This window comes from Ilyonectria robusta (assembly GCF_021365365.1).
Source record: "Ilyonectria robusta strain PMI_751 chromosome Unknown BGZ61scaffold_3, whole genome shotgun sequence".
Taxonomy (NCBI): domain Eukaryota; kingdom Fungi; phylum Ascomycota; class Sordariomycetes; order Hypocreales; family Nectriaceae; genus Ilyonectria; species Ilyonectria robusta.
Window position 1 is genome coordinate 2140882 of NW_025764437.1, and position 15425 is coordinate 2156306.

At 55.0% G+C, this 15425-nt stretch overlaps 6 protein-coding genes across 6 annotated transcripts; 4 read left to right on the forward strand and 2 right to left on the reverse strand.

Annotated features, from left to right (window-relative positions):
* Positions 1-4077: 4077 nt before the first annotated feature.
* BGZ61DRAFT_133553 (uncharacterized protein) lies at positions 4078-4906 on the forward strand. The gene is made up of 2 exons (XM_046237186.1): positions 4078-4763; positions 4844-4906. The coding sequence occupies exon 1, from the start codon at positions 4231-4233 to the stop codon at positions 4756-4758; it is 528 nt and encodes a 175-aa protein (XP_046109784.1). The 5' UTR covers positions 4078-4230; the 3' UTR covers positions 4759-4763; positions 4844-4906.
* Positions 4907-6876: 1970 nt separating this feature from the next.
* BGZ61DRAFT_490773 (cyclin-like protein) lies at positions 6877-8110 on the forward strand (the record flags this gene model as incomplete). The annotated part of the gene is made up of 2 exons (XM_046250362.1): positions 6877-7065; positions 7115-8110. The coding sequence occupies 2 exons, from the start codon at positions 6877-6879 to the stop codon at positions 8108-8110; spliced, it is 1185 nt and encodes a 394-aa protein (XP_046109785.1).
* Positions 8111-8217: 107 nt separating this feature from the next.
* BGZ61DRAFT_133467 (uncharacterized protein) lies at positions 8218-8970 on the reverse strand. The gene has a single exon (XM_046237185.1). It carries the CDS (start codon positions 8843-8845, stop codon positions 8324-8326), a length of 522 nt encoding a protein of 173 aa, XP_046109786.1. The 5' UTR covers positions 8846-8970; the 3' UTR covers positions 8218-8323.
* A 1301-nt stretch (positions 8971-10271) lies between these two features.
* BGZ61DRAFT_490774 (cyclophilin-like domain-containing protein) lies at positions 10272-10842 on the forward strand (the record flags this gene model as incomplete). Its single annotated transcript, XM_046250363.1, has 2 exons — positions 10272-10349; positions 10417-10842. The coding sequence occupies 2 exons, from the start codon at positions 10272-10274 to the stop codon at positions 10840-10842; spliced, it is 504 nt and encodes a 167-aa protein (XP_046109787.1).
* A 246-nt stretch (positions 10843-11088) lies between these two features.
* BGZ61DRAFT_528252 (uncharacterized protein) lies at positions 11089-12039 on the reverse strand (the record flags this gene model as incomplete). Its single annotated transcript, XM_046253224.1, has 1 exon — positions 11089-12039. The coding sequence occupies one exon, from the start codon at positions 12037-12039 to the stop codon at positions 11089-11091; it is 951 nt and encodes a 316-aa protein (XP_046109788.1).
* A 1007-nt stretch (positions 12040-13046) lies between these two features.
* Positions 13047-13795, forward strand: BGZ61DRAFT_528253 (uncharacterized protein; the record flags this gene model as incomplete). Its single annotated transcript, XM_046253225.1, has 2 exons — positions 13047-13369; positions 13429-13795. The coding sequence occupies 2 exons, from the start codon at positions 13047-13049 to the stop codon at positions 13793-13795; spliced, it is 690 nt and encodes a 229-aa protein (XP_046109789.1).
* Between the last annotated feature and the right edge of the window lie 1630 nt (positions 13796-15425).

The window sequence follows — 15425 nt, forward strand, 5'->3', positions numbered from 1 at the left end:
CAGATATGACGCTGCAACGGCCGTCCTTTGTCGAGGCAGAGTGCACATGTCGTTGGGTTGGGCACGAAGCATCTGCAGGCTGTAGGCAACTGTGCTGTATGCGCAAGGTCTAATGTGCTGTACCAGGCGTTTGGGCGGTGTCCACGAATGCGGAATGGCCATGTCCAGAGATCGGTATCTTGCACTCGGCGCCGGCAGGGCCAGGGACCCCGGCCGCAGTTCCTGGGGCTACCCCTCACTGGCGCCGGCCGCTGCATGTGAGAAAATAGGTGGTGACAAAAAAAGAGACTCGACAGTGGGATCGACGTTCTGCTTTCGATAGTTCCAACCTGGTGGCTCAGAACAGCGATCAGATATCGTGTCGTATCTGGGAGACGCCGCCTCCCCGGGAGTCTAAATCACCATCGAATTCTCCTTCCGACGATGCTTTTTTCAATTTCCAATGCATTCTTCCCGGTGGATCATGACCGAGTCCGAGGACAGATGTCGATCCAGATGACGCTTTCATCCCTCGGGTCCCGACTTTTTTTCTGTCTACAGGGAACATGGTGCCGGCCGCCATCTTAGCCTGGTTCCCCATCTGGTCCATTGCAAGCTCGCTCGTTCGTCCAGCCACCTTACCAACCTAGGCCGCCTACCATGTGCTGACCAAGTCTCATGAGGTCCGCGTCCGCGTCGCCTCATTGGATGCCGGAGCTGCGACGCCAGAACGCGCGCGTTGAGAGGAGCGACGTCAACTCCAGACGCGATACACTAGGGGGCGTGTGGTACCAGCACTGGGGTCGTGGTCGTGTGTCCAGTGGGGGAGAAGAGGCAAGTTTTGACGATCTCCATAGTAGGGGTCGTTTTTTTCTTCTTCCTTTCGTGTCCTTGTCTCTCAACCTTGACCTCATTGGAGTTGGGGGGTTTGACGAGAGTGGATTTTTTTTTTACTTGTTCAAAATGGAACAACGGAGGGGAGCATCCCGATGTGTGATATAACGGCTGGGGTTGGGTCTGTGACGGGGACACGGACGGAAGAAGGACACGAGCACCCGAGATTTTGTTTCACGGCTGTTAATTTAGTATCAGTCTCATATGATAATGCTTCCACCCTCAGTACGAGGTAGAGCCCTTGGTGTTTTGAGATATCAGGAGAGTCACAATGAGATGGACTCTGGTTTGGGCACGCCTTGGCTGTAGGGATCATGGTCTCAATGGCGCTTATGAGGTGTCGGCAATATGGAATTGCCCATCTCGGATTCCCCATCTTCAAGCATCGGCGGAGCAACTGTGATTGCGTGCCATTAAAGTGCGTAATTCAGAGGCGTATGTTCGTGTATATGCTGTATTGCTGCATATTCTTAGCATACCGCCCATCCTGCGTCATTATACGCAAAGGCTTTGGCCGGCCTATGCGCCCCCGTGTCCTGTGCGTGGGGGGTGCGTTGGGACGGTGGGGATGGCCTTTTTTTTTTCTTCCCTTGCAGTATTAGCAAAAGAAAGCGCTCGAAGGCGGCGGCATGGTTTGGAAATGAGCAATGGTAAATTATAGGCGGTGATACCGAGCTCGATGTTGTTTGAGGCGGCGTGTTGAGGCTGCAGATTTGTTCACACGCCAGCGCCTAAGGAGGGATTGAGCAGGAGTTGGCCCAGGGATGCCAGGTTCACATGGTTACAAATGTACGGCAGCAAAAGTCGTGTTGGTGATAGCAATTGTGAGGTGCAGCAAGTGTTAATTACACCGGGGTACTCAGGACTTCAACCTCCGACATAGCGTCAGTGATCAGTGGGAACAGAGCACGGAATACGGAGAGCGTGTAGTAATAGCGCGGCATGGCAAACAGGCGATGTAGCGTGGGCCAGCAGCGCACACCACGCGAAATGCCTACTGTTGCGGCACACCCGGCGCGAGCACCGAGTTGGTCATTCCCAACGTCACACCTCCTTTTAGCAGAACGGATTATACCCGCGACACGATGCGACGAGTGGACCAGGCTCGAATTTTCAAATTGGCGGAAAGGAGGATCGCCTGTGGGCTGGGACATGCGCAGCGCGCGTCGGTCAAATACTTGGCTGTGACGGAGGCCAATGGCTTCAGGAGGAGTGACATCCATCAGTTCCAGCTCTGTAGAACCTGCAGCGTCCAGGCCGTGATACACGGTAAGGGGCGCCTGGAACAGGCAGTTGAGGCTTGGACGGCAAGAGCTGACAGCTCATCACCATTACGGGCCACCGACGGAGAATGGAGGCTCGTTGCTTTGTGTGTGATGGGTGCTATGCGCTCTGTGTGGAACGCCCCATTTGTGCGAGTAATGAATGGACGCGGTTGAACAGCCTCAGCAAGGCGGCTGTGGACAGCGGGCTTGGCGGCCGGCGTCTTGTGCAGAACGACACCAAGGGTTCAAGGATTCCAGCACAGCAAGCGGGCAGTTGGGCAGGCAGCTGACGACGTCTCACGGCTTCAAAGTGTAGCATGGTCACTCAGCCCCTGAGTGAGCCCAGCCCCCAATCCTTCGAGGCAGCAGCAGGGACAAGTTGCAGGCGAAACAGTTGCAGATGAATGGCACTCACTGGCTTACACAATGCTGCAGGAGACAGTCTGGGTCGGTCTAAGCGCAGTGGAAAGTGAGCAGCAAGTGAGCCGTGATGAATGCCCAGGCGGTGGGCCCTGCGGGACGGGCTGGATGAGGAGAAACTTGAATGAGGTGAGTGACGCTCATGACATGCATGATTAATTGCCTTGTAATTTGTCCAAGCAGTGCGAGACCGCGACGGCGCGCCATGATTGGCCAAAACGGAGATGCAGCTTCAAGATTTGGGAGGCAGCGCGACAAACCACTGGACTTGCATCAAGCTTCCAGCCAGCCAGCGTCGACGAGCCTTTTAGGTCTAGGAGCACTTTATTGAGCTGGAGCTTCTTCAGGAGGCAATCGGCATACGCCATTGACAGGACGCTATTGACAAGACGCCATAGGCTGGGGCTGGCTGACGCCGACGGTCGCTCAATGTCCACAACGCTCCAAGCCTCGGGGTCCATAGCCAAGATTGGCGTTCTAGCGACGATTAAGTCCGTTGCCGAAACGGCGGACACGCAAAGCACGAGACGTGACCGGACGAGACGCGAAATCTCGGCCACGCCGCGGCGTCGCGCTGCGCTTTATTGCGTTGCGTGGTTTGAGTAGTTCGTCTACAGCCAAGATACTGCTGACATTACGGCGCGCATTAGCTGGGCCCAGGACAAGGACGACACCGCTGTACTTGCGTACAGGCGGACATTGCGAGTCCCATATGGGATGTTGCTCTGCGCGGTCCAGGCTGGAGCTCCGTCAGAGTGCAGCAGCGTGGAGCATGGGAACGTAGGGAATCCATGCTGCTGACCTTTTCGCTGCTTGCTTTGAGAACAGGCCAGCACTACGGAAAATGTACGTCCGAGTTGTTCGTATCCGAAGCCCCGAGCCCAGCCCACGTACAAAGTAGCGAGCGGCCACCATCGAGGGCCACCAGCAAGCAAATCCCCAGGCTCGTGCGTATTAGAGGCACTTGATAATGGTTGCATCTCGCACGTAGCAGGTTTTCAGTGGTATCGGGCCTTGACCCTCCACCGTCGACCTCGATATGGCGGACGGCCGGGCGGCCTACCCTCGCGTGTGACGCTGGCGTCGCGATGATGCTTGTGCTCGACATCAGCAAGGCCCAGGTCCGGAATGAGGTCGGGTGGCAGCGGGGCCCGTAGCGCAAATCCAGATGCGCGATAGGTTCGCTGGGTCAGTGCTAGGGGTGGGCAGGATGATGGAGGGACGGGATGGATCCTTGGTGTTGTGGAGGTGCGTCGGGCCATTGCCTGGCTGGGAGGTGGTTGAGCGCCTCATTGAGCACAACGATGCCCCAGCAAAAAGGATAATGTGTATGGTTAGGTTTGGTTGGCACGGTGCAATACACTAATACGGCGGCATCGCGAGGCGGCCAGAAGCCTTTCTGTATTGTGCGTTGTTCTGTGCTCTATTGTGTGCTGTGCTTGGACTGGTGGTGACGGTCCCTTACGTCGGCTGTAGCGAGCCTGCGCGGTGCACCTCTGGGTCGGTGCGGATGGCTGAATGGGTGAATGGGATGCCATGGCTGGGCACATGAGCGGGCACAACACACAATGTGTGGTCTCGCACAATCGACAATGGGCCGCCTGCGGCCTCGCTCAATGGGGCCGTATACCGGCCGCCATGTCGCTCTCCCAAACAAACAACCTGCTGTATCATGATGAATAGCGGGCAGTCACAACAAAGAGAGCCGGCCGCCGGGTGGACAGCCAGCTGGCCCGACCTGAGCGGCCTCGTGTGCGGAGAGGGAGGATATATCACACCACGGAAGGGCACTTTGCATTCCGTCTGCCCTCTCCCATCCCTCGCTCGCTCACGACAGCCTGAGAAGCATCTCACAATCACACATTTTCCCTCCACCGTCGGCCGCGTTGTGGATTTATGCCACCAGCCCCGTCGCTGCGGATCTCTTTCTCCTTCTGCACAAACCCGTCAACTCCATAGCCGTCATCACCATCTTCAAAGTGCCACCCGCCGCGACAGATCCGGCGCATCGAGTCTGGTAGTTAAAAAAGCTCCTGGTCGTTCTGCTGGCCGCACACCCCCCAAAGACGCATCCCATCGTCGTCGTCGCCCATCCGCCATCCACCATCCACCCGCACGCGGATCCCTGCCCTGCTTGCACCGAATTTCCCCAGCCGAGAGACAGAACACGCTACGACACGACACAGCTGGCACAAACTGACCCAGGTACGTACAGAGCCAGAGGTGCAGCGCTGTACCTGGCACGCCCCCATGCCCATGCTGCTGCTTCATTGCTCACCCCCAAGCCCCTTCCCCTCCCAATCCCAAGCCCAAGTCCAAGCAGCCCAAGCCCAAGCACCAACCCCCCCCCCCCTTTGAGATGGAGACCACCCCCCGAGAGCGTGCCTTAGGTGCGTGGCTCTAGCGCAGCGCAGTGCAGTAGCAAGGCAACGCGGTACGTGACCAGAGGTACCTCATTGATGCAGGAGAGAGGGAGTGAGGCCAAGCCCCAAGCCCCCCCAGGCCCCCCGACACCTCCACTCTGGCGCACCCCACTCCACTACATCCATCTCTGCGCGCTGCTTCTGGCGCACTCCTTCCGGTGCTGGCTACTGGCTGCAGGCGACTGGCTACTGGCTGCTCGCTGCTGGCCACTGACCACTCGCTGGCGGGCTGCTGAGGAAAAGGTGAGGTGGTGGTGACTCCTGGGGCCTCCTGGCAGGGGCCCTGCTAGGATGGGGCCAAAGTACCTGCGCGCCCGCCACAGCCAGTCCCTCCGCGCACAGAGCAGCAGCGGTACTTCGTACTCCGTACCGGCAGCCGGTTTGGCTGGTCTAGCTGGCTGCTGCTCGCTGGGACTCGCCCGTTTGCTCGCTCTACTCCCCGCTGCGGCTGGTCCGTTAAAACTACTCCCGTACCTCTCCTCCAGTCCTTTTCCTCCTCTTCCATCCTCCTCCTACCTTCATCCCGCATCCTCCTCCCTCCCCTTCCTCTCCCTCTTCCCCATCCATTCATTCCCTCACTTCCATTCCGTCTCCTCCTGACTCGATAACAGGCCGCAGACGCGCTTGGGACAGAGGAGAATCTCACCTGGGCTTCCGCTCGACTCTCCCTAGAAACCCCCCAGCCCGCCCTATTAAAGGACCGGACCCAGAAGCTGAGACGGCACTCCCCCCAAAGGACGGAACTGAAAAGTGAATCAAAAAGACCTTTGCTGGTATTTCACTTGACCCTCCGACCGACTTCCCCCCCTCCAGCTTCTCCTTCGACGCTGCAAATTCCAACCTCTCCCACCGCCGCCAATCGACTCGCTCGCTCCCTCCTTCGAGACGATATTGTGTCCTTCCCGAGACTGGTTCATCAAGGCCCTGACGACTACCGGGTGTCTCTCCGTCAACAATAGTTTGCCAATTCTCAACCCTCGAGTCAAGGCACCTTTCCTCGACGACTTCACGAGAAGTGGATTGCCAAAGTTCTCCGGTCCAGCACCAGAGAACTTGCACCTGCAACTTCAACTGTCCACCACCAACCCGTACACGGTCCCGACGCAGCGACCTTTACAACCTCCGTCAGAGTGTGACGAAGGTACGTAGTTGGCAGCACGTCCCGAGATTGGGTTACTACGGAGAATCTAATTCCCCTCTCAGCTGCATGCCGAAGTCGTCTTCCGCATACCGCAGTTTTCTCCTCGACGTCCGTCCTGACGCATTGCCCTGTGGGAGACGTTAGCTCGTTGTTCCCACTCGATCCCAGGACACTGTCTCACCTCCGACAGCCTTGTCCACAACTCCCCAACTGTGGCGGTAAGTCTCACTCCCTTTGCCCGTTGCCCTCTCCCGTGCCAGTGCCTTGGAGCACTAGTGTGAGCACATGTGCAGCACTTCCCTACCTCGCAAGGGATACTCCCCCCAAAACGGCAATGTCGCATATCCGGAACTCTCCGGTACTTCTGTCTTGGTCTCCCAAAATCCCATCCGCAATGGAACCCCAGGCTGATGTGCAACTATCGTTTAGAGCCCTTAAGTCGACCTCGTCTTTATACGACCCCTTTTTCCGATCCCTTTCCTTGCCTCCACCGATTCAGTGTCTTCATGCTCCTGGCTTCGTTTTCCAGCCACGGTCACTCTTTTTGTTAATCTTCATCACGCTCTTTAATCTCTTAATTCCCTAATTCCTCGGTGTGCATCACTCCTTTCATTCGCATCCGAGCTCAATCACTCATTCGATCGTCTCCGACCAAGATTCCTGGGGAACTTAACCGTCTCTCTTTGACCTCACGCCACACAAGTCTATAATTTCGCACCTCTCCCGCCTTTTTTAAACAGTCACGTTGCCCAACATGGCTTACTCCCAACCCGACAGCAGCTTCTTCGTCGAGACCGATGGTCCTCACTACTCAAGGATGAACCCTCGCGAAGCTGCCAAGATCATCGCCCGCAACCGCCAAGATATTATCGCCGGCGAGCTCTCTCGGTTAGCAGGCGACGAGTATCTCGAGGACATCATGCAGCACATGAGGCACATGGAGGCACGTTAACAGGGTTCCGTCCAACTTCCCAAATGCTAACAGTCTGCAGGACGAAACTCTTCCCGACGCCAGCCTCATTGACATGCAGCGCGAAATTCAATGGTTCATGAGGCCCTACCTCATCGACTTCCTCATCGAGGCCCACGCTGCCTTCGCCCTCCTGCCCGAGACCCTCTTCCTCACAGTCAACCTCCTGGACCGATACTGCTCAAAGCGAGTCGTGTACAAGCAACACTACCAGTTGGTGGGCTGTGCTGCCCTCCTGATCGCCGCCAAGTATGGTGACAAAAAGGACCGCGTCCCCCAGATCCACGAGCTCAACAACATGTGCTGCGGCCTGTACGATGCCGGCATGTTCACCCAGATGGAGATGCACGTCCTCAACACTCTCGAGTGGTCTATCGGCCACCCCACTGTTGACTTCTTTTCTCAGCTCATGGTTGCGGAGGAGGGTGACGACCGGGAAGTTGAGCACATGGCCGCCTACCTCTGCGAGATTGCTCTCTACCACCGGGACTTCGTCTCAACTAAGCCCTCGATGATGGCTCGATCCTCTCTCGCCCTTGCCCGCGCTATCCTCGGCCGTCCCGAAGTCAACGATGGAGAGTGGGATCACACCGAGAACCTCACCCTGTTGACCCTCTCCCATCACCTCCACCAGCCTTCGCCCACACTCGGACGCAAGTACTCGACACCCAACCTATCCCGAGTCTCTCAGAAGCTGGCCGAGTTTATGGCTGAGCAGGCTGCCATCGCCCGTCGAACTGCCAACCCTCCCTCGCCCCCCGTTGAGTCTGCTGTCAAGCACTCAAACATCTACAGCACTCCTCAAAAGGGACACGGCGCCACTCTGGGATTTGATGGCTATCTGACCCCTCCCATCACCCCTGACGGACACGGCGTCGTGGGCCAACATATTGCGAAGGATTCATACGGCCTACCTCCTCGATGTCCTGTCACACCCACACCTCAACAACACCACGGTTCATTGTACAGTCACCAATATCCCGGTTTCGTCGGTCAACATGGAGCCAACCAACAATAGGGATGTTGGTGGCCCATTCCCGGCTCAATGTTAAGTTGAGCCAACTCAGGCCTCCTCGCCAATTCTTTATACGGCGACGGAGGCCCAACACCTTTTCTCACCCATTCACCCGACATTCTAGCACTTGTTTGAAATCACTCGCGTGGTGGCACACAGAATGACCTATCTCTCTCATCTACGTCTTGGCATTTAGCGACTGCTTTTTTTTGCGAATCAAAATTTCTCAGCAAGTCTTTCGGCACCCAAAAAAAAAACGGAACACGGATCATACCCCCTTTTTCCCTCGGCAATTGTTTGCATGTTACTGGCCCTGTATGGCTTCCCCTCCTGGCGCGGGGGGTGCTTACTTAAGAGAGCCCGGGCGAAGAATAAACGGCGGTCACCTCGGAGGAATCTTACGGAATAGAGTACAGGAGATGAGCTTGGCCGGCCTCGAGATGGGAACCAGGGGAGACCGAGAATGCACGAAAAAAAAAAGATGTCCCGCGATGGAAAAGGATACCCACAGATGGGAGGAATAGGGACGCGATACATTTTGAAAGAGGGCGGAGGGGACAATGGAAGTCTGACCTCGGTCTGGTACGATGAGGCGGGCCATTCTCTTCTCGATAGCAGCGAAACGTCTGCATAATTCTTTCGAAAGTTGGATGAGGGACGACGAATCTTGACCGCGGTTGCCATGAGGCAGCGCGGACGTCGTCCCGGGGAAGGGACTTTGGCACGATTGTGTCGCATTTGGATCCACGGAGCAGGCTTGTCTCCTTCCGATAACCTTCTCCCTAACCCCCGTCCTGTGTATATGTAGTTGTAACAGGCACACAAAAAAAAAGAAGTAAAAATTTCTTCAATATTGATCCTCGTTCCATCGTGATTGTGAATGGTCTTTGGTGTTTTTACATTACAAAACCATACCTGCTCCCGTAGTCTAAGCAGTTCAACCCTTGGATTTCGCAAGTCATGCATGGCCTTGAGTCTGTGCTAGCGAAAACGAGTCAACGCATACGACTCTCAAAGAACAGTGTAAATCGGGACAGAGTCGAAGCGGTGACGTCAAAAATTGCGATGTGGGGAGGAGGCAATCTCGGTGATTACAATCCAACAGAGGCAGGACGCTAAGGAGTCACCGCTTAAAGCTTCTGGCGGTCATCGTTTGATCGGATGTATTCATTTCGAGCCCCTGAGCTAGAAGATGGCCTGGACGCACGGTTGCATTTCGAGATGCAAGGGAATGAATGACGCCCTGCACATTAAGACAGCTGCTAAGGGTGATGGGTTGGGGTTATCTAGTGTCGAGTCGATAAATTTAGGCTCTTGCAATGTTGCGGTTATGGGGGGTGGGGAGCATGATCTTGGACGTGCTCTGAACATGGGTTAGGGGTAGTAGGTCAGATGAGTCGGATAATTCTCCATGAATGCCAACGTGGCAGTGGCCCGAGCATTCCTAGGAAATCCGAAATTCCGGGATGGAATCTGGATATGAAATGAGGATGAAATGCGATTTGATTACTAGCGGACGACAGTTATTCGCGGATATGTCACCACGATACCTTAGCATGAAGGGTGTCGGATGTCTGTAGGGTAGTGCTTCGCGAGCTGGCTCGGCCGAGAATGTAATCGCGGCCTGACTACGGACCACTAGGGGGCAGTTCCTGGACGGCATTCCAGACCTGCAGGAGATTCATCAAACCCATGGCGCAACGCTGCACCTCCTTGCGCGGGACATTAGCCTGCAATGCACGTCAGTCACCGTCTTTTCATAACATCGCGGGTATGACTATTCGCAATCTGCCCAGTGCGCGCGTGCTAATGAATGATGGGGTTGTTGATGTGCAGACGCACGCCACCCGCAACGGCCCAAGGCCCACGGCCCCATCTTTTGACGCTTTGCAAGTTCACCCCCCCTCCAGCCACATTCGAAAACGGGGGCGGGAGTGAGCTGTGGCGTTGGTACCTGCTTTGAGCCGCCCCAGCCACGGTCACTCCCGAAGCATCCAGGTTAGGACTAGTGCGATAAGGCTGAGAGAGTCTTTGTCGAGTTGGAGGCTGGTGGGCTCGGATTGGCTGGCTGCGTCAATTTTGCTGCTTCACAACACCAAGACGATCGCCGAGACGTAACACCCACGACGACAACGTCCGACACCCGACACCCCACGCTCTCGCAATGTCCGTCACACTGCATACGTCGCTGGGCGACATCAAAATAGAGGTCTTTTGCGAGAGTGTGCCCAAGACTGCAGAGGTATGTCCATAATACCTTCTCCTAGCATCCCAGCCTCGCCACGCCAAGCACTAACAGCCCACCGCAGAACTTCCTCGCTCTCTGCGCATCCGGCTACTACGACGAATCCCCCTTCCACCGCCTCATCCCAAAGTTCATGGTCCAGACAGGCGCACCGGCGACGCCCTCTCCCCCGGAGAACCCCAAGGGCGGACGGAGCATCTGGGGCGGCGCCTTCGAGGACGAGATCCGACCGACGCTGCGGCACAGCGCGAGGGGCATGGTGGCGATGGCGAACAAGGGGCCGGGCACCAACGGGTCGCAGTTCTTCATCACGTTGGACAAGGCGCCGCACCTGGACGGCGTGAACACGGTGTTTGGCAAGGTCATTGGCGACGAGGGGCTGGCGACGCTGGCTAAGATGGAGGCTGTCGAGGTGGACCGGAAGAATCGGCCAAAGGAGCCGTTCAAGATTGAAAAGGTGTCCATTCATGCGAACCCAATTGCGGGCTGATGGCCTAGTGCTGCTGTGGATCGGACGAGACGAGCTGTGAGCCGTCGAGGACCAACAGCATCAACAGCATCGTCGCCGGTCCAACTCCGAGGAATATTGGCTTCATGGCAGAGGCTTCAAATACGACATCATCAACATCACCTGGAAATCTTGGACACTTGAAAAAAAGGTGTATGAGCAAACGATTTGAATATTATAACGACCTACGATATTACCATCTTATATCAACGAACCCAGACATGCGTCTCAGATCATGGACTTGTGTCCCCAATCCAGCTCCTTGGCACTTCTGTTTGTCATCAATTCCCTGGGGAGCCCATCTTTCGGGCCCAACACCCACAGAATATCTCGCCACCCCCTCTGCTCCACCTCTGTCATCCTCTTGACCAACTCGGCATTGGAACATGCGTTGAGATTCCGAGCATCCACCACCATCATCCGGCCGTCCTTGAACTCCTGGAGCTTCAGCAGGTACACCTGCTTATCGAAAGCGAGAGGGAAATCTCGAACGCTCTCCTTATATAGGGAGCTGAGGATGATGGCCCGGAGGAGTGGCCACCCGCTGGTTGGAAGCCGCCGACTTGGAGTCTGCGGCAGATCAGTGACGCCTAGAGAATCACCATGAAGGTCACTGTGAGCGTGCTCGAGCTCACGCTTATGCCTTTCCTCTTCCTCCTTTCTGAAAATCCGCTCAAATGCCTTGGTATGCGCTCCGGTGTAGTTTCGGTCTGGGATAGACTCCTTGTGGCCCCCGAGAATAAGCAAGGCCTCCTTTCGATTGTTTAGAATATCCCGATCATCGAATTCAGGGTCGAGTCTAGCCGTTCCCGAGTCATCTTGACAGTCAGATTGCTCCTCATCATCAAGGGACACGGTAGAATGTGACCACCTGCTCGTGTTGGAGACGTCACCGCTTTCCGAGGCGCTTGCTCCACCACATAGTTCCAGACTCTCTGGCTCTGACATTTGATCCTGCTCCACGTTCATACGTTGGTGGCGATCCACCAGAGCAAGCCGGCGATACTGTTGCGCTGGTTTGGGGGGCGTACGTGCCTGCTCCCTGGCATTGGTGACCCTCGTTAGACGACGAACATTCAGCAACTGACGCCATCTGCTGATTGAGTGGATTCGGAGCACAAATTCTTGTCGGTTCTTGTCATCGTCGCCGAGAGGGATACTTAGCCTAAGGGCTGCCATGATGAATGATGGGATGGAGTACGGTGGCGCGCGAGCCTGAGTTCAGTTGGTTCGTAGGGAAAGCCGAGATAGCGAGCCAAATTCAACCAGTGAATACTTCCGCGTTGGAACACAATTCTGTTGATTACTATACTTGGAGCTGCCACCCGAAGTCGATATCGGACCTTGGATGAGCTCCACCATATTTTGCAGATACTTGTGACAATATATACCACGCAGGACCACTCAATGTTCACGAGACTCTGGGACAAGAACACCATTGTTCTCAAAATTCGGCTAGTGAAGGTTGCTCTGTTCCTTAGACAATGAAGTGATGCGGCAACAGAGACTTTGTTCGTGGTCTTTTTGACTGGCGAACAGACCACCCACCAGACAATGGAGCCGCCTGAACATGGCGGGTACTTGACAAGACGGCTTGTTTTTTTGGATTGGATTGGAAGGAACAATTTGTTGGTGATATGCAAGGGAGCTTCGGCCCCACTCGCAGTGTGTTCTCACCGTGTGTTCTCGGCGGGTGAATTCTCACTCTCTTGTTGGGTTGAAGACATGCGCACTACGCCTGGCCACAGCTCAGTCTAGAAGGTTTTCAGTTTGGATAGGGGGGATATTCCCCTCCAAGCCTGAATGTGGCGATAATATTTCCGCATCATTCCTTCTTCTCCAGCCGCCGTTGTTGGAGATTCTCACCGGGGCTGACAAAATAGAGGGTTAGCACGTCTTATTAGCGAGTGGCGTTCAGAGTCGAGACCAGCCGATGGTTGCTTGGCGTCAATAGTCTAGCAATAGGTTGTCCCTGACTCAACCTCTTTAGGCCTAGTATGTGTGATTCAATATCCCAACCTTGACAATAAGCTTCATGTGGTCGCTCAGCTTAAATAGGGCGGATTGCTTCTTCTTTTCCCTATAGATAGCAGCAGACCCACTCGAATTCGAGGCCGCTGACTCCATCGCGACATCAACCACAACTGACTGTATAGCACATTGCTCAGCACGCCTGCGACTTCATCATGATTTTCCCCAGGAGCGTCTTCACAATCCTAACAGCCGTCGCGGCCATCTCGGGGGTAAATGCTTCTCCCTGCAAAGCCACGACGACTTCAGCACCGGCCCAGGAGACACCAGAGACAACCTCAGCCCCGTCCACAACGACCACAACGTCCACAACGTCCACAACGACCACCCAAGAAATCCAGGTTACAGAGAGATTTTTCCAGCCCAGGAACGCACGCCGCGACGGGGAAGACGAGTTTAGTGAGCCCGACTGGTCTTTGAGCGACGGCGCTACCATCGAGGAGGATGCTGAGATTGCCCACTCTGGAGACCACTACGTGTGAGTAATAGATGGGAACCGCACTTGCGCCTCGCAATAATTTGCTAACGGCGCGCCAGACTGGTACGGATTGAGGACGACGAGGAGATGCCCTCAATCGAGGAAAACTTCACCCAAGAGATCGAAACTGCCGAACCAGGCGTCCTCTCGTACTCATGGGCGCTCGCGGACAACCAGGACTTGGGCAAGGACGGTGTTTGCTCCATCGTCTCCAAGTTGGATGGCATCGTCGTCGACACGCTCGAGTTCAACGGCAGCCCTGCCAACCAGTACCAGGATCACGAAGCCATCGTTTCGTTTCACTCTCCGAAGCCGGTTTTCTCCATGGACTTCTTCTGTTCTGGAGGCGATTTCTCGCGCGTGGGTGTGCTCATCGACGATGTGAGCTTGACTGCGGTTCCTCTGAATCAGGAGTTACGTCGATGACCAGGACGCGATGTCGGGCGGCGATAGGGGAACTGAACGAGACATGCATCATCGACGAACTTGAGTATTAGGTAAATGATTGAGTGCATATGTCCTCAAATTAATATGTAGTATAGCGAATTGGGTGGAGGAGGCTCGCCATATTGGACAATCTTGTGTGTTGCCGAATGGGATCACAGAGACGGTTCAGGTCCATGTCTCCGAACATGACAGCTTTAAACAGCTACTCATAGCAGGATAGATTTAAAAAACGTGCCCACTCCAGAGTCAATTAATTTTTCTTCTTTTTCGGCATAGCCTTCAGACTCCGCCGACTCCCTTTGTTTCGGGTGATGAGAAGCAACTCTCACCAAACGGTCGTGACTTAAGTAGGTATCAAGTGATCCCCTCAAGAGAGCGGCTCTAGCATATAGACCAAAACAAGACGAAACACACAAGATCAAGTAAGACATATACGCCATCCTCAACCAAGGTCTGCAATTCGAAGCCCAAAGTTGAGCTTGGACTCCGCCTGTGTCCGCGGCGCGTCCTCCTCCTCGTCGTCGTCCCGGAATGTCGCGGCCTATTCTTGGCCCTTCCCCATAATTTCCTTCCATGTGGCCTCGTCGGCCTCCGTCCCGAACGAGAACTCCTCAAAGCGAGAAGTTCTTGAGATTACCATCTGCAGCACTCTTCTTGTCGGAGGCGAGATATTTAGAGTCTGAGCTATCGCGCAAGCGAGCATCGTCAAGCAGTGGGGTTCCGCATAGGTAGGCACACTGGCTGACGCCAACCGTTGTGGTCAAGAGACAGGAGGTATCTGCCTGCCTGCTCATCCTCTTCGCCCAATTTCGCGAATGAGCCATCTCGACAGAGAGGATACTCAAGAGCATGGGGTTGTTGGTATCCCAGTGACTCCAGCCGGCTCGGGGCTGAAACTGGGCAGGTTGGCTTGTCGGTATATATTGTACGAGTAAGAAGGTTAATGATGTATTTCGGCAGAATGACCGAGGACCACTCACTTCTCTCCCCTAGCAAGGTTTTGTAACATCGGTGCCTTGAGAGCCCGAGCCGTTCATGCTGTCGGGGGTCAAGGCGGACTGGTCGTATAGTATAAAATCAAGATGATGGAGGGGCTCAGCTGAAAGCAGAGGACCTCAGCAGCCCCTCTGCGGCTGGCGTGGAAATGGTCGAGGCTTAATCGAGTTGAAGGATGGAGGGAAGAGAAAAAAAAAGGAACGAACCTGGAGGCAGATATTTATAAAGAAATCGCAGAGCACACAGTACAAAAGAATCTACCAGACTCACAAAACAGCATGGATGGAAACGGAAGATGCAAGCGAAGGCGTGTAGCAAATGGCGGAAGAGGGCTCACCTAACGAACAATCAGCCTCTAGTGACTTAAGACTGTTTGTTCCACCAACAATCTAATTGCATTAGCAATCTCCAGCTGATGCAATCACGACAGTCAGCTGGCATCACTAAGTTTGTCCGAAAGGAGATGAGGAAACAATTGTATTGCACAAAGAATGACAAACTTGAAAACCGATTAGACATACACACAACCCATCATTGATTCCGTCCAACCTCGGCCCACAATGGCCGTTATTGGCCCGAGCCTCGTACACGTCTCATTCCAGTGAGGATACTC

Excerpts from the sequence above, each read along its gene's own strand:
- BGZ61DRAFT_133553 (XM_046237186.1), top strand. The coding sequence starts at position 4,231 with ATGATGAATAGCGGGCAGTCACAACAAAGAGAGCCGGCCGCCGGGTGG.
- BGZ61DRAFT_133467 (XM_046237185.1), bottom strand. The coding sequence starts at position 8,845 with ATGCGACACAATCGTGCCAAAGTCCCTTCCCCGGGACGACGTCCGCGC.